The 27,990-nt window shown below is 42.7% G+C and overlaps 6 protein-coding genes across 8 annotated transcripts; 1 reads left to right on the top strand and 5 right to left on the bottom strand.

The window, feature by feature from the left end:
* Positions 1 to 514: 514 nt before the first annotated feature.
* scp2a (sterol carrier protein 2a) lies at positions 515 to 9,807 on the bottom strand. The gene is made up of 16 exons (XM_029131014.3): positions 9,667 to 9,807; positions 9,044 to 9,101; positions 8,892 to 8,963; positions 8,636 to 8,767; positions 8,485 to 8,549; positions 7,834 to 7,960; positions 7,694 to 7,757; positions 7,439 to 7,525; positions 7,193 to 7,343; positions 6,834 to 6,981; positions 6,459 to 6,566; positions 3,681 to 3,834; positions 3,239 to 3,335; positions 1,594 to 1,723; positions 1,085 to 1,164; positions 515 to 908 (listed from the first exon to the last, which is right to left on the bottom strand). Exons 1-16 carry the CDS (start codon positions 9,718 to 9,720, stop codon positions 813 to 815), a joined length of 1,623 nt encoding a protein of 540 aa, XP_028986847.1. The 5' UTR covers positions 9,721 to 9,807; the 3' UTR covers positions 515 to 812.
* Positions 9,041 to 12,224, bottom strand: czib (CXXC motif containing zinc binding protein). Its single transcript, XM_029131022.3, has 9 exons — positions 12,096 to 12,224; positions 11,920 to 12,003; positions 11,419 to 11,475; positions 11,258 to 11,339; positions 11,146 to 11,177; positions 10,877 to 10,954; positions 10,735 to 10,800; positions 9,667 to 10,559; positions 9,041 to 9,101 (listed from the first exon to the last, which is right to left on the bottom strand). Exons 1-8 carry the CDS (start codon positions 12,207 to 12,209, stop codon positions 10,482 to 10,484), a joined length of 591 nt encoding a protein of 196 aa, XP_028986855.1. The 5' UTR covers positions 12,210 to 12,224; the 3' UTR covers positions 9,041 to 9,101; positions 9,667 to 10,481.
* A 137-nt stretch (positions 12,225 to 12,361) lies between these two features.
* Positions 12,362 to 17,180, bottom strand: uck2b (uridine-cytidine kinase 2b). 2 transcript variants are annotated; one of them, XM_029131019.3, is made up of 7 exons: positions 17,021 to 17,180; positions 15,290 to 15,449; positions 14,779 to 14,875; positions 14,460 to 14,602; positions 14,272 to 14,369; positions 13,931 to 13,979; positions 12,362 to 13,667 (listed from the first exon to the last, which is right to left on the bottom strand). In XM_029131019.3, the coding sequence occupies exons 1-7, from the start codon at positions 17,123 to 17,125 to the stop codon at positions 13,531 to 13,533; spliced, it is 789 nt and encodes a 262-aa protein (XP_028986852.1). In that variant the 5' UTR covers positions 17,126 to 17,180; the 3' UTR covers positions 12,362 to 13,530. The 2 variants fall into 2 exon arrangements, with proteins under 2 accessions (XP_028986852.1, XP_028986853.1); XM_029131020.2 differs by lacking the exon at positions 17,021 to 17,180 and adding an exon at positions 16,477 to 16,610.
* On the top strand, positions 15,746 to 21,297 carry aldh9a1b (aldehyde dehydrogenase 9 family, member A1b). Of its 2 annotated transcripts, none has more exons than XM_029131017.3 (11): positions 15,746 to 16,020; positions 17,907 to 18,052; positions 18,147 to 18,276; positions 18,495 to 18,629; positions 18,956 to 19,152; positions 19,303 to 19,443; positions 19,525 to 19,713; positions 19,794 to 19,881; positions 20,058 to 20,199; positions 20,430 to 20,542; positions 20,768 to 21,297. In XM_029131017.3, exons 1-11 carry the CDS (start codon positions 15,897 to 15,899, stop codon positions 20,860 to 20,862), a joined length of 1,500 nt encoding a protein of 499 aa, XP_028986850.1. In that variant the 5' UTR covers positions 15,746 to 15,896; the 3' UTR covers positions 20,863 to 21,297. The 2 variants fall into 2 exon arrangements, with proteins under 2 accessions (XP_028986850.1, XP_028986849.1); XM_029131016.3 differs by lacking the exon at positions 15,746 to 16,020 and adding an exon at positions 17,269 to 17,669.
* On the bottom strand, positions 20,372 to 23,659 carry zte38 (zebrafish testis-expressed 38). Its single transcript, XM_029131018.3, has 13 exons — positions 23,513 to 23,659; positions 23,313 to 23,410; positions 22,965 to 23,109; positions 22,829 to 22,892; positions 22,609 to 22,645; positions 22,494 to 22,514; positions 22,385 to 22,411; positions 22,235 to 22,302; positions 22,007 to 22,152; positions 21,697 to 21,929; positions 21,563 to 21,605; positions 21,451 to 21,491; positions 20,372 to 21,342 (listed from the first exon to the last, which is right to left on the bottom strand). The coding sequence occupies exons 2-13, from the start codon at positions 23,361 to 23,363 to the stop codon at positions 21,298 to 21,300; spliced, it is 921 nt and encodes a 306-aa protein (XP_028986851.1). The 5' UTR covers positions 23,364 to 23,410; positions 23,513 to 23,659; the 3' UTR covers positions 20,372 to 21,297.
* An 80-nt stretch (positions 23,660 to 23,739) lies between these two features.
* Positions 23,740 to 26,768, bottom strand: prdx1 (peroxiredoxin 1). The gene is made up of 6 exons (XM_029131021.3): positions 26,618 to 26,768; positions 25,534 to 25,650; positions 25,177 to 25,330; positions 24,955 to 25,077; positions 24,458 to 24,588; positions 23,740 to 24,151 (listed from the first exon to the last, which is right to left on the bottom strand). The coding sequence occupies exons 2-6, from the start codon at positions 25,637 to 25,639 to the stop codon at positions 24,069 to 24,071; spliced, it is 597 nt and encodes a 198-aa protein (XP_028986854.1). The 5' UTR covers positions 25,640 to 25,650; positions 26,618 to 26,768; the 3' UTR covers positions 23,740 to 24,068.
* Between the last annotated feature and the right edge of the window lie 1,222 nt (positions 26,769 to 27,990).

Below are 27,990 nucleotides of genomic sequence, written 5' to 3'. Positions count from 1 at the left end.
CAGCCTGTGCAGTCGCTGAATATCACCATTTGGCCAGCCAGCCACCTGGCAGAGGGACAGGATGGAGGGGGGGGGGGTAGGAGCAATTAGGAGAGGCGGGCTGGATGAGGCAGAAGGTGGACGGTGACGGGCGGAGGGAGCGGGGCCAAAAGGGAAAGGTCTGGACCGGCCAGAAAATAAATGGGCAAATGGATGGAAAACGGGGAACGAGGGAAGTAGGACACAAAGGCTTAAAAGGGAAATGACTCGGACGCCGCTAAATGAAAACTAGTTCACAACTGTGCTGTAGCTACAAGCGTGAAATGGATGCAAGGTTTTAAAATGTACAAATAACAACCACACTCAAAAAACAAGGCAATACACAAAATATCTACACTCCACATATAATCACATGTGCATCTGTCATGTCAGATGACAGGCTATGTTCTACCAGCTGGTACTGAAGACAAGTGCGATTCAAGCTTCATAAAAAGCAGAGAAGGGAACAAGTTCTTAGTAAAATGAAGAAATGAGGTCAAAGTAGTTTTTTTTATTACTGAATGCAATCACATTCATTCATATGAATTTTATTTCACAGTGCAACACAATCATATTATTGGCAAGGCCTGATGCATCATTAGTACAAAACTATCTATCAAAACATTTTAGAGCAGAAAACTACAAATTTAATCTTATATTCACTTATATTATATTCACTGCTTTGAGATTAGATGATAAGTAAATATAGATCTGAATTCATGGTCACACGCACAGTGCAACATGATGCGTTATCGCAGCAGCAGCAGACACGGAGCTCCTGGTGGCTCACGCTCTCACAGCTTGGCCTTGCCTGGTGCGATCTGGAGGCTCTGCAGCTTCATGGCCATGCCCAAGTTCCCAGTTATCTTAAGGATCCCTTTGAAGAACGCCTGAGGACACCGTTAAGAGGTAAGCGTAGTCATTTCTACATTTAAACTATTTAAATAGGCTGATTTAATGGTTGGAATACTCTAATAAAGATTCAAATAAAAGAGGAAACACCAAGGGTGACAGATGATGAAACTATATCTTTGAAAATATAAAAATGATAAATAATTCCACATACGGTTTGTGCGTTCAGTTTTCCGGTCATCAGATCCAGAACATCCGCATCACTCATGGATATGGTGCAGTCTGCCTTTTTACCTTAAGAAATAAATGTGAGGTATGTTCAGACGCTCTGAAGACCTTATTTTCCACATTCTGACTACGACATAGCTCCTATGATGAAATCACAGCGTCAAAGGCAACCTTGGAAATAATGGCCCGGACGCAGGGAACATCGTAGAGGGAACGATTGTAATGGAAATCCAGTGTGTGCGAGGCATCGTCAACAAAAGCCTACAGCAAACAAGATTAAAGCCAAGAAAGGGAAACGCACATCACTTAAAAAATGTGTTTACCTTCCTTGGATTATATTTGATTTCTTATTTCATGTCGCGTCATAAAGGTTAATGTGATGATGGAATGTGCTGAGCCTGCACACAGCGAAATCCTTTGACGCCAACCTACAAATGACGCTTATTAAACCGAACGTCCCACTGAGGAACGAGGCACTGCACCATTGATACACACCGGGGTCAGTGGAGACGGAGCCTTTGCCGTTTTTCACGTCCACGATCCAGGTTGCCTCCTTCCCATCTGGTCCATCCTTCACTGTAAAAGCAAAGACTCCACCAATCTTCTTCACAAGCTGTTCTCCTTCCTGCAGGACATTAAGAAGCGTTTTACTTCCTCGGCTCAGTCCTTAGCATGAAATGACTATGTGGCCACACACCAGCTGCCTGCTCATTATAAATTGAAAAGTTAAAAAGCCTCACTTAGGTTTTTTAAATAAAAGACATTTGCATAATTGAGAATCTTCAGGTTGTAAAGTACAACCTGTGGTTTGATTATAGGAGCTATCTCATAGTCACAGTGTGTGTGTGTGTGTGTGAGTGTGGGGGGGGGGGTTGTCTCCAGAGCTTCTGAACATGCCTCGGAGGAGCCTGCTGGGATTTCTAGACGTGCTCGAAAATGCAAAACAGCCATTTCTCCTCATGCAATGTTCTAACATACGAAAGAGAAAGAGTCTCGCCACTCGAAGTCTCATGCTTGGAATCAATCAGTGTTATTATTTTGTCAACTATTACCTTTTAGAGCTTCCAGCTCTTTTTATTAGAGAAGCAAACGCCTAAAGATTTTATTCTCTGACTCACACAAGCACCATCTCTTACAGGTACTGCTCAGAGCAGCAGACCACAGCACCACCAGCACTGTATTCTGCTGAAAGGAGCAGGCAAGCGATGCAGGCTCACATGCAGGAGTGCGAGGAATACAAATCAATAGCAACATATACACTTCACAAATATAATCTTGGCACCTGGGGCGTCGCCGCATAACTTAAAAGGAAATGGCCTGGATTCTGAAGGACTCAGAAAAACATGAGGCTCTAAACTGTATGCGCTCTATATGTTGTTGTCTTTGATATTTAACAGAATATATTGGATACCTATAGAAAATGACTATGTGGGACCTAGGACAGTATCACTTCACTATTACGAGTAAAAGTCCACTTTTGCGAAGGATTTGATTTAGGAACGAGCCACCTTATTGCCCTCACTGCATTGGACTTGCCTCCAGATGCCTCAGGCTCTCTGACAGACTCCATCAGTGGCCCCGCAGCCACGGCCATCACCTCCAGCAAAATCCATCACACCGCTCCTAAAATCATCATCTACAGGCTTTAGTCACAATCCGCCCTCCTCACGGCCTCCGAGGGTAAACGCCTCATGCTTCCACTCCCCAGAACATCAACATCACAGAGTTACAGTATCGCGTCAGACCCCACTAGGCAGGTCAGTGTAACGGAGAATCAGTGCCTTTTGAGGAGGGCACTCATGGCTGGTGGGTTCAGGGGCACATTTCGGGGAAGGAACAACTCTTCAGCTTCAGCAACATCTGTAATGACTTCTCTAATGTATCCAAGGAATCAATCTGAAGCTATTTCAGGGTAAAAAGGAACCCGTGTGGGTTTTATAGCCATACAATTGCAGTACAGGAAATGTGCTACCTTCTGTACTTCAACTGAATAAAGTAACAACAAATAAAAATAACCCCCCGATACAGATGCTTTTGATTGCACATAAACGCACTGATTTCAGAAGATGAAAAGAAAAAACAGAGTAGCTTGAGAACTAATCAAAGTCCTCAGGTCCCGGAGCCTGTCCCGGGCGCCTACCTTCTGTAGTCGCTGCTGGATCTCTTTGAAGACGGGGTAAGATTTAAACCCCTCCAGACCGTCGCCTGCGCTGGCTGGAACGGCGCCGACGCGAGACCTGTCGTGAGCCCAGAAAACAGCCCGCCGCCACGTACGCGTTGCGTTAAAGAGGATTTAAGTGGGGTTTCACCTTTATCCTTTGTGTTTAGGCTCTGAAAATTTCAATCTAGATATCGTGTGGCGGAATAGAAAGAGGAGATGAAGGAACATCCTGTGTGTGCAGCACAAAGTCAGACAACGAGAATAAATTATACAGGTCAGATTAGGTCAGAATGCATTCGTCACAATGGTGAATTTCCTGTAAATAATTACCAGCGCTGGGGTGACGAGGCTGCTACAACTTTACCAAACTAAAAGCTCTCAGCGTTTAAACGTCTCCCATTAGCGAGACCTTTCCACTCACCCGCCGTGCTGCGGGAACCCCATCCTGTAGAGCGCGACGACCACCGCGCCTCCCAGGCCGATGTTGTGCTGCAGCGCCACCCTCGCCCCGGGAACCTGCCTCCTGCCAGCCTGTCCGCGGAGCTGCCAGCACAGCTCGGCGCACTGGGCCAGACCTGGGGGAGAGAGGAGACGGCAAACGATATGGAAGCGGGCGACGACGCCGACACATGAGTCATCGCTATGTCAAGAGCACAAAAAGAAAATTGCTCCACAAGGTAGTAGTACACTTGGTCTCCACAAGGTTTTTTTTTTTTATTTTAAACGGACTGATTCAGACTTTAAAATGCTCAAAGGGAAAAAAACATTGTGTGACACAAACAAGTCCCTAAGTACAGCTAAAAAAGGTAGATGGATGCATTAGAGGGCTGCTTAGTGGTGTTTTTGCTGCACAAAACAAGACTGAGTCTCTCAAAAATAAAACTGTTCTGGGCTGATTGATTATTAGTGCAGGTTTCAAATGCAACCTTGGATTATTATATCATTTATTAATAACAAATCCAGCATCAGATACAGCAAAACACTTATCTCTAATTTATCATCATATTAGCAGAAGCATCAGATAAGCATACAATTAAAGGTCATTCACTTCCTAAACACCAGTTGGTACTAAGTGGTCCTTGAGCCTCTAAAAGTCCTCTCGCTGCCTGCAGCACCTGGAAATAACACTGATCAGAGGGGACGAGAGAACCAAAAAGTGATGTAGGGGACTTAAAACTAAATTACTTGAGTCACAGAAATACTCCAAGGCCAGTAGCAAATTCAAAGTGGTGTTTTATCCTTTCAGCTAACTTACACTTCATTTCCACTGACACAGAGGAGCAACTGAAAACAAACAGAGCAGTGGAAGACCCGTGACACATTACACTTCAGTCTGGACTCAAGGCTGATCAATGCCAGGCACCATTTTACATATTATTAAAAAAACAGGCTAGAGATTTGAGTAGTGATGAGCTAATGACGAAACATAATCAAGCTGATTTGGCGAGTTTTTCTGGGGTTTGGTTCTGATGTGGAGATCGCAGGGCAGAAAGGCACTTAGCATTGATTGGAGGTGTGGTGATGGAGCAGCGGTGACTGTGTGCAACCGATATTTATACTCAGGTCTTCAGTGTGTGATTGTTGATGCCAGGAAAAAAAAAACTCAATCAGCAGAGAAGGCACAGTAATGAAAGCAGTGCTCCGATATTTGCTCCACTGAGTTGAATAAAGACAATAAATGCATTTAGAAAGCTTCAAACAAAAGCAGACCAAGCATGTGTAATGTGTATCTGTAAATGAGAAATGAAAAGACTGAGCAGTGCTTTGACTCAAAAGAACTGAATTCTTGAAAGATATGAGATTGACTTTTAACCATATTTACCTAAATTGCTTCCCAAGGTTTGAGGTTTTTGTGCCACAAATAAAGGAAAATGAAAGAAAATCAGCTTCTGAATGAAAGCATCAAACATAATTATACAGCTTTAAAGTGTTGCAACAATTGCACACCTCATCCAGGTGAGGCATTTATGAGGCATGCTCACTGAGAGGGGTGACAAGTTGACTCCTAATCTGAGAACTCACGCCCTAATCTGGCAAAGGTCAGCTCCTGAACTAGTGTTATAGCTAAGCGATTCATCCCATCTGCTTAATGAGCTTCAGCATCTCTTCATTATCCCTGTGATTTAAAGGAATTAAAAGGTAAAGTCCTCTTCACATTCTGCACCATTCTCCCAATGCAAAAACAAACCGTGGTTGAAGAAAAGCAAATATCTCCAAATGACATTGAAGATTTACTATGTTCATTACTTATCAAAGAGCCTCAGGAACCACTGTTGAATTGATACTTGACAAAAAAAGGTTCAGAGTGACTCTAATTTTTCAATAACAGTAGATTAAAGATTAAGACAGTAGATTAAAGATGCTCTTTTATGGTGACAAAGGATGATCCCCACCCCTTCAGCCTCTTCATTTCTGAAAAGCATCAGTGTGTTGTTGACCACACATGACAAGCAGCACATGGGTGAGGCTCCAAGGTCAATGTATGATGCATCACTATATCAAAAGTGAATCCTCCCGTGGTGCAAGGGTTCTCTGTATGAGTCAGTCGGAATCGCTGTTCGCCGTGATCCCAGGGAAAGAGTTCAGGGCTTTACAAGCAAGATTAGGAGCAGCACTGGGATCAGACACAGCTTAGTTGACTGGGGCACTGGCATACTCAGGAAAGTGAGGGAGTATGTTGACAAGGATGGGAAAACGAGGCAAAGGCAGTGAGGTTGCATATGAACAAATAAGAATGAGAGGGCAAAGAGAGAAAGCATTTATAAAACAATAAACAGAATACAAGAGGAATGTGTAAAAGACTGAGACTGAGCACCAGCTAAACCAGAGGAAGCCCTAAACCCTAAGGGCCAGCAGCATACACAGTTACACCTGGTTATGCCTCAGCAGCTGTGACTGTGTACATGAGAAACATGTATAAAGATGATGAAGGCCACCACTGCAGAGGGGCAGTTAGTCAGCTGTCAGCGGCAGCGTTTGCTCTGTTTGGAATGCGAATAGATTACAGGGCAGGTGTGTCCAAGCCTCTCGCACAGGCGGCACTTTCACCCACAGGCCATAGCTGTGCCACATACGCCACCTGGTGGCCGCTGTGAAAACCGCTTGAGCAAACTCTCAATTACCGGTAACATAATGATGTTGAATAAACACAAACTGGGAATAATGGACGTTGGAGGCAGAACGTTGGGTCATACGGTACCTGTGGCTCCCAGAGGATGTCCTTTAGAGATGAGCCCGCCGCTGGGGTTGATCACAAACTTGCCTCCATAGGTGTTGTCTCCTCTGTCAATCAGCTCTGCAGCTTTGCCTGCACAAAACAGTGACAGGTTCCACTGGAATAAGACAGTAAGTCCTTTAAACGGGCACAAATGTGACCTCTGTCACCTGTCGCAACACAGCTGGTGCAGCAACGTCACGCCTGATTTACACTGATACATTAGGGAATAAACTTATAAATAAATTTTCTTGAAAAGCTAATACACATACAGCTTAAGTGGGTAAAGCTGTTGTTGAAGGCATTAAAAACATTACATAAGTTACAAGTTTGAATATTAAGAATAATGCAGTGTTTTACCTTCCGGACACAGGCCCAGGGCCTCGTATGTGATGAGCTCATTGGCGGAGAAGCAGTCGTGCAGCTCGACCACATCCACATCACTGGGCTTCAGACCTGCTGCCTCATAACACTTCTGGGCCGCCAGCCGAGACATGTCATATCCCACCTATAGATATATGTAGGAAGTGAGTCAAAAAACCCAATCACTCCTGAGCCCTCAGACATCATTAGTACTTTAGTCGATCTGAAGCCTGACAACCAAAGACTAAACTTTCATACAATGACAATGTACAGGGCTCATTTTATTAAAAGGCGTTTCACTACTTTGACTAAAAAAGAAAACTGATTATAATAAAAATCCACAAATCCATATTTACCATTTTTATGCAGCTGTTTTCTTCAAACGTTGAAGCGAGATCAGTCTTCATCTCCTGGGCCACGATCTCCACCGCCTGGTCCTCCAGACCGTGTTTCCTGACAAACGCCTCGCTGGCTAAAACTGCTGCTCCGGCACCGTCTGACGTGGGGCTAACGGCAGAAGGCACAGCTCATGGCCTGGACATCAAACAGTAAATACATGGAGACGTTCGCATCCCAATTAAAGCCCCTTCGCTCTGTCTCACCAACACTGCAGCAAAGTGAGGAAGTCAAACACCTTCCTGGAGTTCATCACCTGCTCCAAAGTGTACTCATCCTGGAACTGGGAGTACCTGTGTCAACACGCACGCGCGCACGCACACACGCACACACACGCGCACACACGCGCACGCACGCACACGCACGCACACGCACGCACACGCGCACACACACACACACACACACACACACCTTTAAAAATATTAATGATTCATCAGCTGTTCTGATGTGCTATGACTTACGGGTTGTTGGTTGAATGCTTGTGGTTTTTCCAGGCGATTTTAGCAAAGTGTTCTGGCTTTGTGCCTTAAAAAGGTTCAAAAGATTAATTATAACAGTGCCAAGAACCCACACAAGACACAAGCAGGGCGTTCACGCTCACCATATTTCTCCATGTGCTCTCTGCCAGCGTTGCCAAACATCTGCGGTGCTGCCGGAGCCGCCACCAACCCGTAGCGGTTGATCATCACCTCCATGTGCTTGTCCATGGGATTAGTTCTGTCCATAAACTAAAAAGAGGAAAGTTTTTAAAATTCAAAAAAATATATAAGCAATGCATAAAAACAAGGCAGAAATCCCATCGCAAACCAAAGAACTCATAATGTACTTGTTATTCTTTATATTTTTAGATACAAGCACTAATTAAAAACCATTCTGACAAGCTGCTCAACCTATTAGAACTACTTCCTATTCTGTCCAACACGCTCTCATGTAACAGCGATTCCCTCGGCAGCAATGAGCAGCTAATGAACACTAATGCAAGAAAGCCGACGCTCATTATTTCTGCATTTTTAGGCTGCAGCCACGCTAACACGTTGTGACTGGAGGTCTGATTCAACTGTGATTCAGTGAGTTGTACCAGCTGTTTAACATTAAGAGAGGACAAATATGCACCAAAGTAACATACAGGACAAGATTTCAGTTCCTGTCACACATGAACATTACACCAGGTGGCTTTAAACCAGGGCCCCATTCTTGGTTTAGCTTCGCTTTGCTAAGTTTAACTAATGGAAAAGTGGTTGTAGTTGTGTACCTTTGAGGACAAAGAGCCCCTCTCCATCTTCTCAAACCCAAGGGCAAGGACACAGTCTGCCAGACCTGCAGAAGGAGACACAGAGTGCAAAACTTGTACTAAATGAAACTTTGAAGCTTTACAATCGTTTATGACTTTCTGATGTACTCGCCTCCCAGGACCAGCTGACGCGCCATGAAGAGAGCAGTGGAGCCTGTGGAGCAGTTGTTGTTGACGTTGATGATGGGAATCCCGGTGAGGCCCAGGCCGTGGTAAATGGCCCTCTGGCCACAGGTGGAGTCACCTGAGGGACCAGGAAAGTGAGTATGTGCTGGTAAAAGGGGTTCTGTTTCATGTACGTGTGAATATGCAATCAGTACTATTACAGATATGACTGACTGTACTGTTGTATTACAACAAGGTCTCACCATAGACGTATCCTACGCAGGCTTGTTCAATGGCAGAATACGGGATTCCTGCATCTGCTAAGGCTTTTTCACCTGCAACAGATCATCAGTCTGTCACGTGTCAGACAATAAGATCCATTTCAGACAGTCAGAATTCAACCAAGATGAGACACCTGCTTCCTTGGCCAGATCAGGGTAGTCAGCGTTGTCTCTGGCTCCAGGTTTGTCAAACTGCCACAACGTAAAGAAAACACCACAAACGTTACTGACACACGGGGTTGATTGACTGTTTATGGGGATATAACAACTCCCGGATTCAAACCCACTGTATCATATTAAAGACCGAGTTTGATTAGCACATTCATACACATTTGACGCTTAACGGGTCAAAGTTAGCTGCAGCTGCAACGATGACCCTTTGCACAGTTTGCAGGTCTATTGGCCGTGAACTATGGACTTGAACGGGACAGGAGGTACAGATCCACGGACGTGGACGCAGCCTGAAGTTACCCAACCACAATCACGCCATAAGGTTAACGCGGTGTGAGCTAGCTTACGTTTACACGGCGAGTCCTCACCCGCAGCAGCCATTCGTGAACTGTTATAACACTATGTGCTAATGTGAGTTCATTAAAAAGCAGGAGCGTGTGACAGAACGGGGCTTCGTGGCTGCGAAGGTCAATAATACGAACGAACGGGGAACGAACGGGTTCCGAGCAAATGTAAAGGTTAGCAAAGCAGCACGGGCTCAAGTCGCCCCATCAACGGGACGACCAACGAGAGACAGCACCGCTACCTTGGTCATGCCGACACCCACGACAAACACCCTGCTCTTCGTTCCAGGCGCCATGCTCGCGTTCCTCGTCCGCAGCAGCTTCAAACTCAGAGACGGTCAGTGAAGGCAGCGCCGCCAGGACGGTGCTACGCTGAACATCGAAGATCGTGTATTTGCTGAGTGACGCGTTACTAGGAGGAGAGAACAAGACTTTGGGTAAGCGCCTCCTCTTGTGTTTTGATAATACTGTAGACATGGCAAAATAAAACACACGCTACCCAAAAAGGGGGGTGATACGTTTTATTTACATTGTAATTAGTGATAAATAGGAGGGCAAAATGTTCACGTTGTCGTTATTTACACTAATAGTATTATTTGAGAATACTGTAATATTTAATAACGACCTCCCATGTAATTATATCAAGACTATATAACAAAATAATCAATGGGACTTTTTTTGTACTGAAAAACAGTCAGAGTGAGACCTCCGCAATTCATGTGCGACAATGAATGCATCACAATAACCAGCCAGGTGTCAAATCAACTGGATCATTTACTTCAAATTATAGCTGATTACGCTACCAAGTAAAATGTCATCCATTACACAAACAGCAAAACAGACTGTGGAGATATTTTACATCACAAACACATGTAAAAAAGGAAAAAACATTTTGTTTATATTACAATTTTATTAGGGTAATGAGGATAATTCTTGTCCATTGTGGATATTGACAGACGACATGTGTAAGGATAGTCACACTTCAATCAGGTCATTCTAAGTGTCCAGAGAATCCTTTCTGCAGGGAAGATGGTGTCTTTAGTGTGCATGTGGCTCATCAGCACTTAATGAACTGGTGTGTGACTTCATATATTCCCACTGATTCCTTGACTTTCTCATCATAGTCTGTCCAGTCCTGAAATGAAATTCATTTTCAGAAATCACTGACCTAATTACAGATCAAACAGGTTGTTATAAAAAGGTTAATGCAGTTATTCAACACAAATTGAAACATTCTCCAAAAAGTAGACATTTGTGCAGTGACCAAACTCCATTAACTGTAAGTGGTGAGCTTTTCCCTCTGTACTTACTTTTTCTTGTAGGTTAACTTCAAGAAACTTTGTCCCAGATTCTGCTCCTTCTGCAGCAAAGCCAGCCTAGAGTGGAGTATAAATTAGTGGTGAATATTACAATTTACCTGTGTTCAGCAGCACACGCCTCAAGTTAACTTACTTGAGGTTGGAAGTCCACAGGCTCCAGACCTCGACACTCAAACTGCACCATTGTCTTGAAGCTTTCGGTGTCATCAGCCTTTAGGAAACATATAGCATTAAATAGAGACATAATGTAAAACCATGAACAGGTGACAGCATGCATGGAACAGCTGGATCATTGGTAGTTTTGTGTTGGTTTTAAATTCACTGACTACTGAATGACCAAAGTACTCAGTAAATGAGTTGATGTAAAATTCTAATGTGTGCAAAATCTGTAAATCTGCTTACATTGTAAGGTGTGATGGTGTCCCCCAGGATATCTATAAGGACACAGACACGTTATACCAGAGCTTTCACCCCTGATGTTTCAGAGGAAATAAGTCAAATAACTTGCTTATACCAATAGAATTTTCCCTGGCACAGAGTTTACATTTCTGCACCATGCTGGCACTGCCTCGTCCTCCTTTCAGTGGAACACTCTCCTGTAGAAACATTTTGACATAAGTGACTGTGTGCATGTTTCAATAAAACCTGACAACTGCGGAACAGTTTTATACCCACCACAAGCGTGACATACTGCCATTTCTCTGGGATCTCACCACAGTTCCCACACTTCAGCTAAAAAGATAAAACAATGAATTATATTTTACTATGTAGAGCACTGACCAGAATACACAAGAAAAGGGGTGATCTATTTACTATAGAGAACCACTGATACTTTGTACGTATTATACCTTTGGACACTGCCTTATAGCTCAAGTAGAGCATCTCTCCTTCCTTCTGCCTTTACCGATAACATGATTGATGTGCGGTGAATTGTCTCTCGTGCCTTTTAAATGCACACTATGAATATGTTGACGTGCTTCGTTAACAGTTTTGGGGCATTGCCTTTGTGTCACAGTGTCCCCGAAAATCACTATTGTGCTTATCAAATTATGCCCGACAAAAAGAAAAATTATGAACACATCTCCTAATCTGACAAAGCTGTCATGGAATGCTGAACATGACCCAGTGAGCTGATGTTTGGCGCTAGCTAGCAGGCTAGCTTGACAGCCGTCATACCTTCAGGAACCAGCGGAAGTCGTCGCCCAGCGGTCTCACGTTGGTCACGTTCTCCAGAACGGCTTTAAACTGGAGCCCAAATTTCTGTCATGCAAACGAAATGGTTTGTTACAATGCCAGCAATATTTGTTACCGGAGTTCACTTGATGCCAGCACCACGCAGGACACATACGTACCCCCATCTTGCAGCCTTTCCCACTGACGTCATTTGCTGCGTTCACGAGCCCTCGGAAGAAAGCCGTTTCTGTTGAACAATAAAAATCCTGTGTAAATATTAGCAAATATCCCATAGTAGAAGCAGTGTTGCGTTCAGGCCGCCATAGAAAATATTCACATAAGAGTCATAAGCTTATTATGACACCACTAATAAATTATTCCTTTTCTGAAGAACTTTCGCAGCTGTATATTATTAAGAGACGTTCATTTGACGACAGGACGAAACTTTCGGCTGCATCCGTTTATTGACCATTAAGCAACTGACATATAAATCATTCATAGTGCCAGTCTGTTTACCAGTCGTACAGTACAAATCTCAAAATACAAACCATTCATTCATCTTAACTGTACACAACAAACAGCACATGAAATAAAAAAATGAATTTCACCGCCTTTGTTACTTTGAGTTCGAACAGAAACCGTCTTAGTGTGGATACTTACTGCACATTTAAACCTGAGGCAACGTTGCAGAGGCATAGTGGTGGGGCGCAATGGTTGGTGACCACACACCCAGCAGAGCTCATATTGCTGTGGTACCGAACCCTGGCTTTTGAAATTAAAGAGGGATCTTCCTGAGTGCACGTCTTTATTTGAGCCTTGTTAAACAATGCTGATTTCGCCGCGAACACTAGCGAAGCAAAACCTGGGGGAGTTATGTCTGGATTACGAGACCCGTGCCAAAGGTCCGAAAAAAAATTAAATGACGCAACTGAAACAGTAGAAGCATCCTGAAGTGTAACAACACCCACAACACTGATATGAAATAATACAGTTTTCAGCAGAGCCTTTGGCTTCATTGTTGCAGTTATTGGTTGTCACGAATACAGAATCCTTGTAGTGCGTTTCTGCTGCTGCAGGCATAAAGATTGTGCAGTAATCACAGTTCAAGTATTACACACTAAACAGCACAATGAGGGAAAAACAAGGGCAGAAAACACTCCAGATTGTCGGTTCTAACACAGAGTGCAATCCTGGCTTCTTATACATTTGTTTTTTAAACCACATCATTCTTGTTTGGAACCCACTCCAACGTTTTTCAAATTTCCCATTCATTCGGGATTCAAGTTTTATCAGACAAAATAATAAAGTTTCCCCACTTTTATTCATTGTCAGCATGAGTTCCCATGGAGCAGCAGGAGATACACAAAAACCCCAAAACAACACAAATAATTTGGGAGGGGACAACTTTAACCCATGGTCTTTAACGCATGAACGCGATTCTCTTACCTTCTTGACAAAAATTTCAATCCCAATTACAAGGAAAGTAAGAGTAGTCATAAAAGGCATTTCAATTCTTTCTGCATCTCTTCTCTTAAATACAGTGATGCCAATAGGCAGTATTTACAGCGCAAACCCCACACCCCTCTCCGCCCTGTGAAGAGAGGTGTGACAAGGTCAATGAGGCCGGCTGCTGGATTCTGAGGTCCGCCGCTGACGTGGAGTGCTGTGGCCGTTTACACAGCCGTTGTGCCGCTTGCTCAGCCCACCGTTCAGAATGTCTTGGATGTGCTGTACTATCAAGTTTATGGCCACTGTGGGAGGCGAGAACAGAGACACTTTTACACAAAGCTTGGTGGGTGTGTGTGTGTGTGTGTGTGTGTAGCACTGTGGTCATAATGCTGCCAAATTAATTGTCAGGCTCTATAAAACATCTCACATTGTTTTCTAAAAGACTTCTCATGCACATCTGGTGTTGCCGTGCACCCGATAATCCAAACACGACCTTTATCAAAATGCTCCCAAATGTAAAATCAACACAAACCCAGTGCTATTCTGCAGGAGTTTTTGAACTTACCAAGGTTGTCTGCTCCCCTTGGAATTATCACATCTGCATACTTCTTTGTCTAGAAAACAAAGAATGTTAAACAAGTTATAAAACCCATCCGCCACAAGGCTAAAAGGAAAGATTATACGGTGGAGAGGTCTTTATACCTTTAAAAAAATGATAATAATAATAATAATTAAATCATACTGTTTTAGCCACAATTTCTTACTTATCTGCCTTCTTTTTAATTTCTGTTACTTATTGGCCAATATGTGCTTTGGAGGTAGTAATACTGGCAATGTTTTAATCTTGATGCATCAGGCTAATGCTGTACAACCATGGATGTGATGCATATTAAGAATGTCACTTGCAGGCAAGCAGAATTCCTCAAAAGCTGGTTTCACAAAAGTGATGTACTGAGTCAGGACTTGCTCCAGTTCCCTCCCACGCTCACTGATGTCCCTTAGAACTGGAAGAGAGAAAGCAAACGATGAAGGATTTACAAGAACCATTAAACAAAAGCTCTAAACTTGATGGTACAGGCGCTTTTATGACCAACCTCTGCGAGAGAGACGCGTGTCTGGGTCTGTGTCGACAAACAGCTTCATCTGGAACAAATCTCTGATCTCTTGTGAGTAGAACATGAGGATACCCTCAAAAAGAACTACATCAGCTGGATAGACTGTAACAAACTCTTCTTTCCTGGAATGACACACAAACATTTCCTCCTTCCTGTTAATGAATATTCAGCACAATCAAAGTTATAAAGCAAATACGACAAGTGGAGCCTGTTAACCATGATCAGAGATTGTAGTGTCTACTCAGAAGCAAACCAGTGATAAGCGATAGCCAGACTGCAACTGTAGGTACACACTCACCTGGAATGAGTGACAAAGTCATAAACTGGGATCTGCACAGTCTCTCCTTGCAGGATCTTTCTGAGCGTTTGCATGATCAACTCACTGTCAAAGGCATCTGAGGAAAAGAAGAGCAGAAGCGTGAGTTTCTGATGCCAGTCGCACTCATGCAGCGTGCGTCCAGCAGCACGTGAGACACCCCCTACGCTGCGTGTTTGAGGATCCCGGGGTCTCGGGTAACAGGTGTTGGCTTCACTCTGAGCCACGCAGTGGCTGCCTCTGAGAAAAGCCTGCTGACTGTGGCGATTTGTGATTTGACTGGGAATGGAAGCAGGAGCAAGAGGGGCAAAAGCAGACTCCAAAAATGGAGTGTACGCTTCTGCCAAGAATATTGAGAAAAGAGTCAACGTTGCAGAAAGGCATGCTCCTGAACACCAGCAACAACCTCTTTAAAACAGTATAGAGGCCACAATGGAGGCTTTGTTTAAATTTGCAGCTTTATCCAACCTAAGGCATCGGTGCGTTTTCATACCTGGATGATCGAAGTTAAACTGTCCCTTTTGGGCTTTGGCCTTCTGCTCCGGCGTCAGCACCTTGTAGAAGCTGTCCTGACTGAGGATCACCACCTGCCGTTGGTGATGGTCGATCTTGTTCTGCCCCAGCAGCTCCATGATCTTCTCGCACACCGACGACTGCAGAAACAGACCACATTGCACGAATGACTAAAATAAACCTACTTTAAAAAAAAAAACCCACAGGAAGCAGTGGCATTTCACAGCACAGGTCAACCGACAGCATATCGGTGAAATGCACCGCGGCCCAATAGACGTGTACTCCGTGACCTCGGTACCCGGTGCTGACTGGGCATTTCCCCGCTGCTGAACACTCGGCTCTTTTTGTATTCATGCAATTGTGCGACAATAAATTCGGGCGCCCCCACTTGGGCAGCGTTAGAAGCAAACGCTTCAGTAGAAAAGCATCAGGGTTCAAACGGTAGAAGAGGAGAGCCTCTATGTGTCATTATCACATGTCTTCCATCTGTGGCGTTTACTGGGAGAGAGCTGCATTCAGACAAAGAGGAAATGTCAGAAGCTACAGAGCGGAAATCTTTCAATTCACACGTGGCTAGCAGGTGTTAGATGGTTCGAATCCACGCCGGGACGAGTTTTAACAGGCACCGTCTCAATGCCAACGACTCCATATGTGGGAGGAAGTTAGGAGGAAATTACATGACGCAGTTTCTACCGTTCATTTCTGCGCTGGGTAACTACACTATAAGCGAAAAAACGGCCTCGGAAAAAAAATCCCGACAGATAAAGCCGAGACAAAAGCATCCTGATAACGGCTCTTCTCGGAAAGGTGCTCGCTCCGGTTAGCGGGCGCGTTCGTAACAAAGAACTCGCGACGTCTTTGGAAATGGCCACGTCTGTGTCATTTAGCGTCCGCGTGTGAATCAGTGCCAACGTGCCGTCGTTATCTTAACGCTGGCAGTCGCGTGAGGTACGGTTATAAACAAAACAGGCAATATAACTAGTTGTTTTTTTTAAAGAGCAGATAACTGTAATTATAATCTCTAATAATTTGCTATAGGTATTTCAGTTTTAAGGCAACGACATTCACGTAGAGAACAAAGGGATGTCGGCGTCACGGGAAAATCTTTAAGACTATTATTTTGCCGCGAGCGCCCGCGTGTTATCCGTCGTACAATATCCAACTCACTGTTATTTAACGTCCGTGGTTATCCCAGGTCACGCAGTCTATAAATACACATTAGACGCTACACAACGGGTATTCACCAATTAATTTAAGTTGCCGCTCGTGCGCATTAGGATGCGGACAGACCAATAGAGACATGGTTCACTTTGTTTACAAACACAGTTTAGTAGCACGAGCCATTGTCTTTAACTGCTAGCATGTGATGGAATTCAGCTAACGCAGGGGGCTAAGTGGGCTAACGTGTGTGATTTTCACGTTCTTTAAGTGTAATGTGATTCAATAACGTTTGCCAACCCGTGCGATGAGTAAATTAAACTGAGCAAACACAAACCGGCATAGCACTCGGTGGATAAAGACAAGCAAACTACATAAGAACCGGATGGTAAAACGGATGATGCAGCTGTCAATCAAGCCACAATGCTACGTCGCCGAAAGCCACGCGGTCAAGCAGCAACCTGCTGTGGATCAGTCCTCAGATGAGGTTTAGATCAACACGCAAGAGTGACAATCCGTGAGAAACACCACAATGGCTCGGCACGGTACCGACCTTGCCGCTAGCGGTGCCTCCGGAGACACCGATGAGAAAGGGTTGTCGAATAACGTCGGTGTTTTCATCGGGGTCCCTTAGATGTGTCTCACTGTCCCCGGCCATACTTGCAATGTGCTGCTGGAGCGGCCGCGCCGGGAGATGATTGTGGCAGAGCTCCTCCCACAGCGCCACGAGCTGCTTCGTGAATTTGCTTTAATATTTTTATTTATACTGCATTATGTAGGTTTTTTGATATCCGGATGACATACGCATGTATTAATTTATTACCGATACAATATTATTAATGAGTTACTGTAAATTTGAGCGTCGTTTCTTTGATTGGAAGAAGAACGAACCAATCGCTTGTTACGGTTTGACGGGTGTCTGACGTCATCGACGTCGTTCGTCGTTGCCCCGCCTCCATCACAAGATGAAAAGTTCACAGAACGGTATCATCACAACATAAACTTCAGGTTTTACTGTGAACACTGCGTCGCGTTGACCATGCTCCGGAGCGTCGCTGCGCTCCTGCGTCAGCCCGCTGCGGCCACGCGATGCGCGTCTTCGGGCTCGACGAGCGTCACGGTTCCGCTGAACTTCTGGGGTGGCGAAAGACGGACGAGCAACGGGAACCGTGAAAAGCACAACGTTTACGAACCCGCTACAGGTAACCAGTAACCAGCCAAAGTAAATGTCAGTGAACGGCTTGTGTCCTAAATGAACAGAGAGAAAGTCTGTTCATAAGGAATATTATGGTGCCGTGACGTCTTATATTGTAACTTTAGTGTAGCCCAGATGTCATTTTATTATTGAAGAATGACTCAACAATTCAGAAGGATGAACAAAATGGGATGACCTTCCCAAATGCATGTAAGTGTGTAAACCACCACTCTTCACTTTGCAGGCCGCGTTTTGTGCCATTTGGAGCCATGTGGTGGTGTGGATGTGGACCAGGCTGTGAAGTCTGCCAAGTCAGCGTTCGCACGATGGAGCAAAACGTCAGGGATGGAGAGGGCAAGGGTCATGATCGAAGCGGCCCGTATCATCGAGGCGTGTATTTAGAGGACGAGAGCTTCTGCCTAAATGTTTCTATTCAGTGTCCACTCATTTAGCTAAATATATTTCTTCTAACTTTCATGCACAGAGCAAGAGAGAGGAGATAGCTCAAATGGAGGTGGTCAACAATGGGAAGAGCATCACAGAAGCTCGCCTGGACGTGGACTCAGCCAGACTGTGTATAGAGTACTATGCGGGCATGGCGAGCACGCTGGCAGGTTGGGACCACTCTCACCCTTGGTTACATGCAGCGGTAACCACAGAAAGCAAATAAACTAACTAATGACAGAATCTAATTTAAAGGTTTTACCTCATTTGCTCAGTGTGAAGCACAAGGGATAATCTGAATCAAATACTGGCATATGAGATTTGTACATAATTATTGATATCCTAGAATTTTATTTGGCCAAATTCATGTTTATTTTTCCATATGTAGGCCAGCACGTCCAGTTGCCAGGAGGTTCCTTTGCCTACACCCGCAGGGAGCCCTTAGGCGTCTGTGTGGGTATCGGTGCCTGGAATTATCCCTTCCAAATAGCTGCTTGGAAATCTGCTCCAGCCTTGGCCTGTGGTATGTGAATCCTCTTAAGTTATGGCTTCTATTTGCATTGTGCTATTCCAGCACATTTTCCAGAGCAATTCAGGAAATGATAGTAACATCCCGCCTGTAGATGGCACCAAAGCAACACGATGCATTCAAATAACCAATCTCGGCTATCACAACTCTGCATATGTAGAATTACAATTCCTGGCCTCACATATAATATGTATTATCTTGTGTATCTAATGCAGACATTCATCTAGGAGAATCATGCGGACATGTATTGCTCACAGACTAGTAGATAAACATGTCAAATACTAGAGATTTTGCTTTTTTGTGTCTGTCATGTGGAACAGGCAACTCCATGGTGTTCAAGCCATCGCCAGTGACACCTGTGACGGCGGTTTTACTGGCAGAGATCTATGCTCAGGCTGGAGCTCCACGGGGCTTGTTCAATGTGGTGCAGGGCGGCCAGGAGACGGGCAGCTTGCTCTGCCACCACCAAGATGTGGCCAAGGTGTCGTTCACTGGCAGTGTTCCCACGGGCAAGAAGGTCAGGATTACTGGAAGGCTTGTAGCATTGTGTTGTGTACATGCTTTGACTTTTGTGATGAGTGATAAATATGTCAAGCCCTTATTTCCTAAACTACTGTGCGACCGGATAAGAATCACTGCTGATATTCTTTGTGATTTCTGTTTGCAGATAATGGAGATGGCTTCTAAGGGGGTGAAACCTGTGACTCTAGAGCTTGGGGGGAAATCCCCTCTGCTCATCTTTCAGGACAGTGATCTGGAGAATGCTTTGAGGGGAGCTCTCATGGCCAATTTCCTGTCTCAAGGCCAGGTAGTGTGCGTTTTACACATTTAAAGTTGTGTCTTCATTTGCTGTCACATTTTACACAATCCCAAATCAAATACATCACAGGTGTGCAGCAACGGAACAAGGGTCTTTGTTCAGAAAGACATTCTGCCTGAGTTTTTGGAGGAGGTGGTGAAGAGGACTCGGAGCATAGAAATAGGAGACCCGCTATTAGAAAGCACCCGAATGGGAGCACTGGTCAACCGCCCACATCTAGACAAAGTCCTGTCCTGTGTAGATCAGGCAAAGAAAGAGGTAGGAGTCATCCAGATAATTCAGTTTGCTTTGTTAAGACATATGTATGAAGCAACTACAATTTACTAGACTGTTTTTAGGGAGCTACAGTTCTGTGTGGGGGTGAACCTTTTGTTCCATCAGATCCCAAACTCAGAGGTGGATACTACATGACTCCATGTGTCCTGGGTGAGACCGCATTAAACAACCATTTTAGTCTTTGTTATAATCTTCCCCTCTATTATTGTCATTATTGTACTTTATCATTGTAACACCATTAGCTGCCAACGTTACTGTCTGTTTTAATGTGTTTGTTCCCACTAGTGTTGAGACATTGTTGTCCTTTTACCTTAACCCACATGCAGGTGAGTGTACAGATGAGATGACCTGTGTGAAGGAGGAGATTTTTGGTCCCGTCATGTCTGTATTGTCATTTGAAACAGAAGAGGAAGTGTTGCACAGAGCTAATGACACAACAATGGGTCTGGCTGCTGGGGTTTTTACCAGGTTTGTGTGATGCCACATGTGAGGGAGCTCCACACACACACACACACACACACACACACACACACACACACACACACACACACACACACACACACACACACACACACACACACACACACAAAAGCAGATATTTAAATAATGTAACTTTAACATTCAAGAGCAGTAAAGCATGTGCACATTCTTTACTTTAATTATCTTAAACTAACACACAAATTTAAATCTGTTTTTAGGGATGTGAGACGAGCCCATCGCGTGGCTGAACGCCTCAAGGCTGGTTTCTGTTTCATCAACAACTATAATATCACTCCTGTGGAGGTGCCTTTTGGAGGCTTCAAAATGTCAGGTACAGTCAGTGTTGACACAGATTCCAGGAGGGGTTTTGTTTCTATTTCTATGACACTGGTTTTTCATGACTAGTTTAACATTTGGAACAGTTAGTACTGTACATCCCCATAGGCCATTTATGACTTTCTGTGTTGCACAGTGATCTCTGAGGACAGCACTTCCTCTCTATAAGTATTCACTACAGAGTAAGTGGAAGTAAAACTGTTGCACCCTCACTCACTAGGTATTGGGCGGGAGAACGGCCAGGTGACCATTGAATACTACTCCCAGCTGAAGACTGTGTTTGTGGAGATGGGGCAAGTCGACAGCCTCTTCTAAGGGAAAATAAAGTTGTAATGCAGATCAAAGACTGAAGTGGATGCTCTGGAGCTGAACAAAACTCTCCTCACACAGGAGAAGCCTTCAGGAAATAAGTTTTGCTTTCTCAACATAAGCCATGTGAAGTATTTTGTAAACAAAGGGGAATTTTGTTAATTAGTTTAGTTAATAATGAAAATTAACCAAAAAGAATATTTTTTTAAGGATTTGTACATTTACTATTTTCACCTGTACCATCACTAATGATTTGCATGCACAGAGAAATAGAACTGTATTGACAACATTTAGTAGTTGGTGACCTATAATTACAAACTGTCCAACACGCCACAAACACTGTTAATATAAATACACATAAATACATAAACTGTTAATATAAATATAGAAACACTGTACCCACAACAAAGTGTGTCTGAACTGTTAACAGATTCTCGCAGACTAAATCTTTCTCTTCTTTGACACGTTTCTGGCAGGTGCCCGTCTCTAAAATATGAGCAAAACAGCCTGATTATAATTGTGTATCATATAGTATCACAAGATCAAATATGTGCACATGTGTATTTTACAATAATTACATTCAATAAAAACTACCTTTCCCACAGGTCTCGTGCATTTCTTGAATTGTGCAGACTCTGTTGAAGGTGAAGCAGCATTGTAAAAACCTTTCCACTCATTTGATGGTTTTATCAGTAGGCTGTTTTACCGTCTTCTGATGGTAGGTCATCACGCATCTTTTTATGAGAATCCTGATAATAAAGCAATTCATTTGTGAATCAAGCTGAAAGCCCATGTTTCACTGACAAATGAAATCTAGTCTTTAATCCTTCCTGTGCCCACCTTTGTGGTTTCCTTCTCTGGATGACTTTTCTGAGACAACTGCTTGATCTCTCTTTGGTGGCTCCCTTCCTGAAGCTTCTCCAGTTTGCCCTGTTCAGCCCACACATGCACTCTCAAGCTGTGAAGGCCTGTTTGCACATCACCCACCTTGAAACGAACAGCTGTGCCTTCAAACCACAGGCTGTCACATTCACCCTCCTTGAAGCCTGGTGGCTGATAGTCAGCAGGGGTGACTGTGAAAAAAAGGGCAGTATGAAATATTCTCGATACTAAGTAAAAAATAGATTCTGTGACTATACGTATGCCTTACTGTCATCATAGTAGTAGAGCTTCATTGTGAGGTAGACATTGTTTGGAAGACTGCCCAGATTCTGCATGAGTAGGAAGAGCTTCCTGATGAGGAGCATGGAGGCTCTCTTGGTGTCATCCAATGCCACCTGCATCTGTACATCATTCCTGTTGTTTTTATATAAATTATATCACAATTTACTCATCAGTTAGAATGTGATAAATGCAGGTATGTTGTTTCCAGCCAAACCTGATTATGTCCATCTCTGGTCCCTTCTCAGTGTATTTGAATTTAAAGTGGTAAGACTCAATAATGCACTGAAAGAAACATGTTTATATTAAAGACGTTGTGATTTTATGAATCCAACCCATTGTAGGATTCCTTTTTTTAAGAACTTACACTAGGCTGATCTGGTTTGGTGTAGACCTAGATGCAACAACATATGGTAGACATTAGCAAACACATGCTTTTAGAAGCGATACCATCTATACATATTGATGTATCTTACCCCAATGAACACGATCTGGAGCTGTTACATTGGAGGAATTGAACAACAATTAAACATCAGTATTCATGAAACACAAAAACGGTACTCCCAGTTCATCAAAGATTTATTGACTTACATACTGCTTTTCCAATGCATCAAAGCATCCCATCATCCTGAGACAAATAAGATTGTGTAGCATGTAAATACAATTAGAATCGGAAATCCTCTCCAGCCACAAACTGCTGATTATGAACGTCCATTTTGTCTTTCAGTATCTGTGGTCTAAAATCCACCAAGCAACAGTACAATAGTACAATGTAACAGTAAGTAAGCAGGAATATTAATATTATATTCACCATTTCACAACTTTGCTGGCACCAGGGGTTTTGCAGTCTTCGCGCAAAACTTTGATGCACAAATCTAGTCAATTAGAACACAAGAAAATGTCTTAGCTCAAAACACAATTTTACAACAATTAACATTAGTCTTTACCTTCCAGATATTTGGATTTGTAGTCACTCTCAGGGAAAATGCCCCTGAGGTAGGTGATGGAGGAGACCGCCACAGCCATCATCCTCTTCATGAAGAGGAGCGACTCCTGCTTGGTTTTTACGTTGTGCAGAAATAACCCTGTCCACTTAATACATGTAAAGAAGTTGATGTTTAAAAAAAATAAAACCCCTTACATAAAGGTACAGAATTTTTGATGTTATAAGCACATTACTTATGTTAGCTCACTAGCTAAGTTAGCTCACTTACTTATAGATCTAACTAATTACAAAACAGACAGTACAAAACTTTAAATATATTATATTTAGTTCGTATGTGGGTCCTTCACACCTCAAAGGTCTCCTCTTTGTTCCTCTGCCTGCACATCTTCGAAGTTGCCATTTTCCAGTGGCTAAAGCTTAGCTAGCTAACTCTGCTAACGCTAACAACTAGGGTAGGAAGAAAAACGTAGTTTTAAATTCCAGCTGCGACAATAAAACATGAAAATTAACATCACAAGAAAATTATTTCTATATTTTCTGTGTACAAACCACTTTTCCAAATGAGTTGGGCAGAGGAAGAGGAATGAGAACAGTCTCTAGCACGGGGATCAGGGAAGCAGCAGCTTTATGTACACCTTTAAAAGCACCGTGACGGCCAACCTGCATGTCTTATGTCAGAATCTTACCTAAGAAAAAGCACAAATCCAACATGACTTTCTTGATAATATTAAGATGAAAAGCAGCACCAATAAACGTAACGCATTAGAAATTCTTTGTTTTCAATTTTTTTTATTTAATGAAACAACATTTGTCCATTAATAAAAAATAAACAGGAGGGCTGTTTGTGAGGTCTATTGTATGTAACAAGAACAGACATCACCGAATACATGGTGAAAACCACCTATACTGCTACAACACAATCAGACAGAAATACATGTACTGTATGTGTGTGTGTGTGTGTGTTTTGGTCACTCTACAATACAAGAGAATTCACGCAGTATAATGACGACGAACACAACATAACTACTCCAAAGGCACAGCAGCTGACTTGAATATTGTTCTGTAATGTAATCTAAATCTCCATCAGCAGACTCTGGCCTTTGCATTAGTGCTTGGAGAAGAAGTCTTTGCTCTTCTGCACGTCAGGTTTAATGGTGTCACTTCCTGGTTTCCAGCCAGCTGGGCAGACTGAAAGCACAATACTGTAATGAGTCCTGGTCCAGTAGATCAAAACATGTTTACATATAATACATCATGCATATAATCAAAGGTTTGGTTTGGCAGAACTTATTGACATACGTCAAGTCTAGTCTTTTCTCACCTTGTAAAGATTGTGAACCTCTGCACTGATAAGTACCAACCTTTGAATTTAGATAGCGCTATCTGCTCTTTGACCTGTTTTCCTTATGCAACACAAACTCTTACCTGAACCACCTTTTATCAATTGTATGCTACTCTTTCATAATTAAGGCTGGTGTGCAAGAACAGACTTACCTTCTCCGTGCTTATCAGTGAACTGAAAGGCTTGGACCAAGCGCAAGGTCTCTTCAACAGACCGTCCAACTGGGAGATCGTTGATGGTGATCTGCCTCAGAATGCCCTTGTCATCAATGATGAACAGACCCCTGTAAAAGTGAATAATAACAAAATACAACTTCACTTTTTAGACAATCTGTGTGTCAAAGGGGGAGAGCGGTCTGACTCTTTGACTGATCTAATGATGTAAAGAGGCAGGAGAGAACCCAGACAATGAACCTTTCTTTTGTTATACAAATGTGTGCAACAGCAACATTATGAAAAGGACAGAGTGGAAATAGAAAAATGTAAAACATGTTTTTAAACACTTCTGTTCTTCATTCTACTTTTAATATGTATATTTTGTTAGAGACAACGAGCCAAAAAGACTGCACTGTACCATCTCCCTCTAGATGCCAGAGAAACATCTTTGCAAATCTACATGGAGACATTTAAAAACCACCTGTTATACGCACCTGTAGGCGATGCCCTCATCTTCCTTCAGGACACCATAATCTGTGGAGATTGTGCGTCGTGTATCAGACACTAAGGGAATCTTCATGGTACCCAGACCGCCCTGCTTACGTGGTGTGTTGGTCCTTCAACAACACATGAAATGTGAGAGGTTTGCAAGGAGAATGCAAGCATTTATACTAAAATGTAACTAATTTAAATATAAAACATTGTAATTACAGTACCATGCAAAATGGGAGAAGTGGGAGTCAACTGAGGCAGCGATGACTTCACAGCCAATCTTCCTGAACTCCTCAGCAGCATCACTGAATGCAATGATCTCAGTTGGACAAACAAAGGTGAAGTCCAGTGGATAGAAGAAAAAGACAACGTATTTACCTGTAACAAAAGCAAAAACTAATGAGGATGTGGAGGATGTGTCATGTCACAACACACAATAATTAGAGTGTAATTTATTCCTTTCAGATTTCAGTTGTGTAAATGAATACACATTTAATACACTGCAGAACTGCAAAGAAAAGCCTCCTTAGTACTCCTGAGGAGAGGGCCATCAAAGCACCGTAACAGAAACTGAACTGTACCTCTGTAGTCAGACAGCTTCAGGTCTTTGAACTGTCCATCTGGCATCACCGCTTTGGCTGTGAAGTCTGGGGCCAGTTTTCCAATGTGTGCATTGCCTGCAGCCATCTTCAGTATACCTGGATTACAGAAGATGCACAGACTTCAGATATTACACTTTAATATCACTAAGTTACATTGTTAACAAACAATGAACACAAAATCAATGGTCAACTATTTTTGTAGTGGATTAATTGCTGAGTTAACATTTCAAGCAAAGACACCAAATATTCGCACACCCGACACCAAAGCCTTGTCTGAGTATTTGTTGCTCTTCTTTTCCATTATAGTAAAGTGACTCAAACATTAAACCAACAAACAACAACAACAAAAAAAAACTATCAGCTTTGAATTTTTAACCAAAACAATAATATGCAAAGAGTTAACAACCAGGAAAACAATAGAAATTTTGACAGAAAGCAAAATCTATCTATGGAGTATTCACACTTATGGCTCTATAAAATATAAACATGCACATGCGAAGCAAAAGGTGTAATGCTACACATAAAAATAGTAATTATTTAGGATAAATTCACATATCAAAGACACAGATTGTAGGTTGATGTATACTAAATTGGAAGGCCTTAATTATGGGTTAGATTCTATTTTAGCGCATTGCTAAAGCAAACACTATTTTACTGGTGATTCCAACGAAACTGCTCTCCGTTCAAACTCAGGTGTTTCCGCATATGAACCTAACTTTGGTTCCAGTTGACGGGCACAACTCTTCAGCGAACACAACCTTGATTTCCCCCTTTACAACCCGGCAAAACAAGGGCTTGACATTTTCTTTTCTGTCGGTGGAACAAAGCCAGCTCTTACAAAGGAACCGTTTGTTTTACTTCAGAAAAGCTGAAACCTCGTCGTTTGTCAGAACGAGCAGCCTCAAGTAACATTCAGGGTAAAAAAAACACTTGTTGAGTTGTACATTCAGCTACTGCGACGTATAATTAGCAGAAAACGTCGTCGCAGTTTAACAAGAACAACAATGTAAAAAAACAAGCAAATCAATAAAACACAAGAGTGAGCGTATTTTATAAGACTTACCTCAGCTTTGACCTCACGAAACCAACGTAACAGATGAAGGGAGTGCAGGAGCTGGAGGCTGGACTGGGAAATTTATTAAGACTCAGTTCTCGCGATAAGATCGTTAAACGTGATATCGTCCCACTCCAGTTGAGCGATCCCGAATCAGGAACTCGCTATCCAGCATGACTCGGCAGTTTTACCCCAAACCTTTTCTGGGAATTTTCGCACTCGTGGAACCAAATAGAAGGAATGTTGAGACAGACGGAAGCGGATGTACTTCATTTACATTCGAGTACTCTATGTGAGCTAATCAGACCATATAGCACAAGTTGTACTTTTTTGGGGATTTTTATAAAAATAATTACTTATCTATGATTATCTACAGCCCACGGCAATATATGTAACATAACATACCGTATATACTTTATATAGCTCTACATCCTCCAGGAAATGAAGCCAATTCTTTGTCATCATGTTGCAATTTATTGCTTCATAGATAATTTTTACATCAACTTACCTGTTTAAGAAACAAAAGGTAACAACATCTGACGAACGGTCTCCATATATTGTCCTTTAAGAGCTGTGTAATAATATTTTACCCTCTTTGGTATGTACAATATAGCCCCCCACACACACACGATCCAAAACAATCCACAAACCTAAGTTGTTTCTTTCACTATTTTATGTAATCTTATTTTCCTGTAATGTCAGACAATTGTGTATTTACTGCAGGATAGGCTGCACAAGGTGGTGTGATGTTGCAACATCTTGTGCTGATTCTGTGGCCGGTAAAAGGCATGCCTCATGTTCACTTCCTGCATACCACGGCTGTATTTACTTTAATGTCAAGGATAAGGAACAGCACACTTTGTCTATGCATTTTCACACACAAGACCGCTCTCAGTTATGTAAGCATGATTGAAAGGGACATTTTCCCACTGTTATGTTACTGTCTGTGTATAATTTGTTAATGTCATGTTGAAGTAGCAGAAACATGCTTGTTTAGTTCTGGGTTTCCTTTGCAGACATTTTTCTTTCTGTTACAGGTTTTAGTAAACTTTGCTATCACACAGTTAGTTATGGTTTTGCCAGAGCTGGGGCTAATCACTCTAATCGGTTGATTAGTTAGGTTACTCCTTTTTAAAGAGTAGTTATTATATATGTTTAAATAGACCACGTCAATTTAAATACCAGAGATTATGAGATCTAAATCCAATATACTGCATAACAGGACTTGTATGTTACACTTCAATGAGAAATAAAACAAAGAGGAAGCCACATATTGTATATACCTATAGGATATATCTCTTTATGATATGCCACAAAACTGCAAGCCTGAAAGTTGTAATAAAATTTTACACTATTCATATAGTCTATATCTGTTTATTTCT

The sequence above is a fragment of the Betta splendens genome, chromosome 17, assembly GCF_900634795.4.
Source record: "Betta splendens chromosome 17, fBetSpl5.4, whole genome shotgun sequence".
NCBI classification, from domain to species: domain Eukaryota; kingdom Metazoa; phylum Chordata; class Actinopteri; order Anabantiformes; family Osphronemidae; genus Betta; species Betta splendens.
Note: the sequence above shows the minus strand (reverse complement) of the source record. Positions and strands in the feature narration are given on the sequence as shown.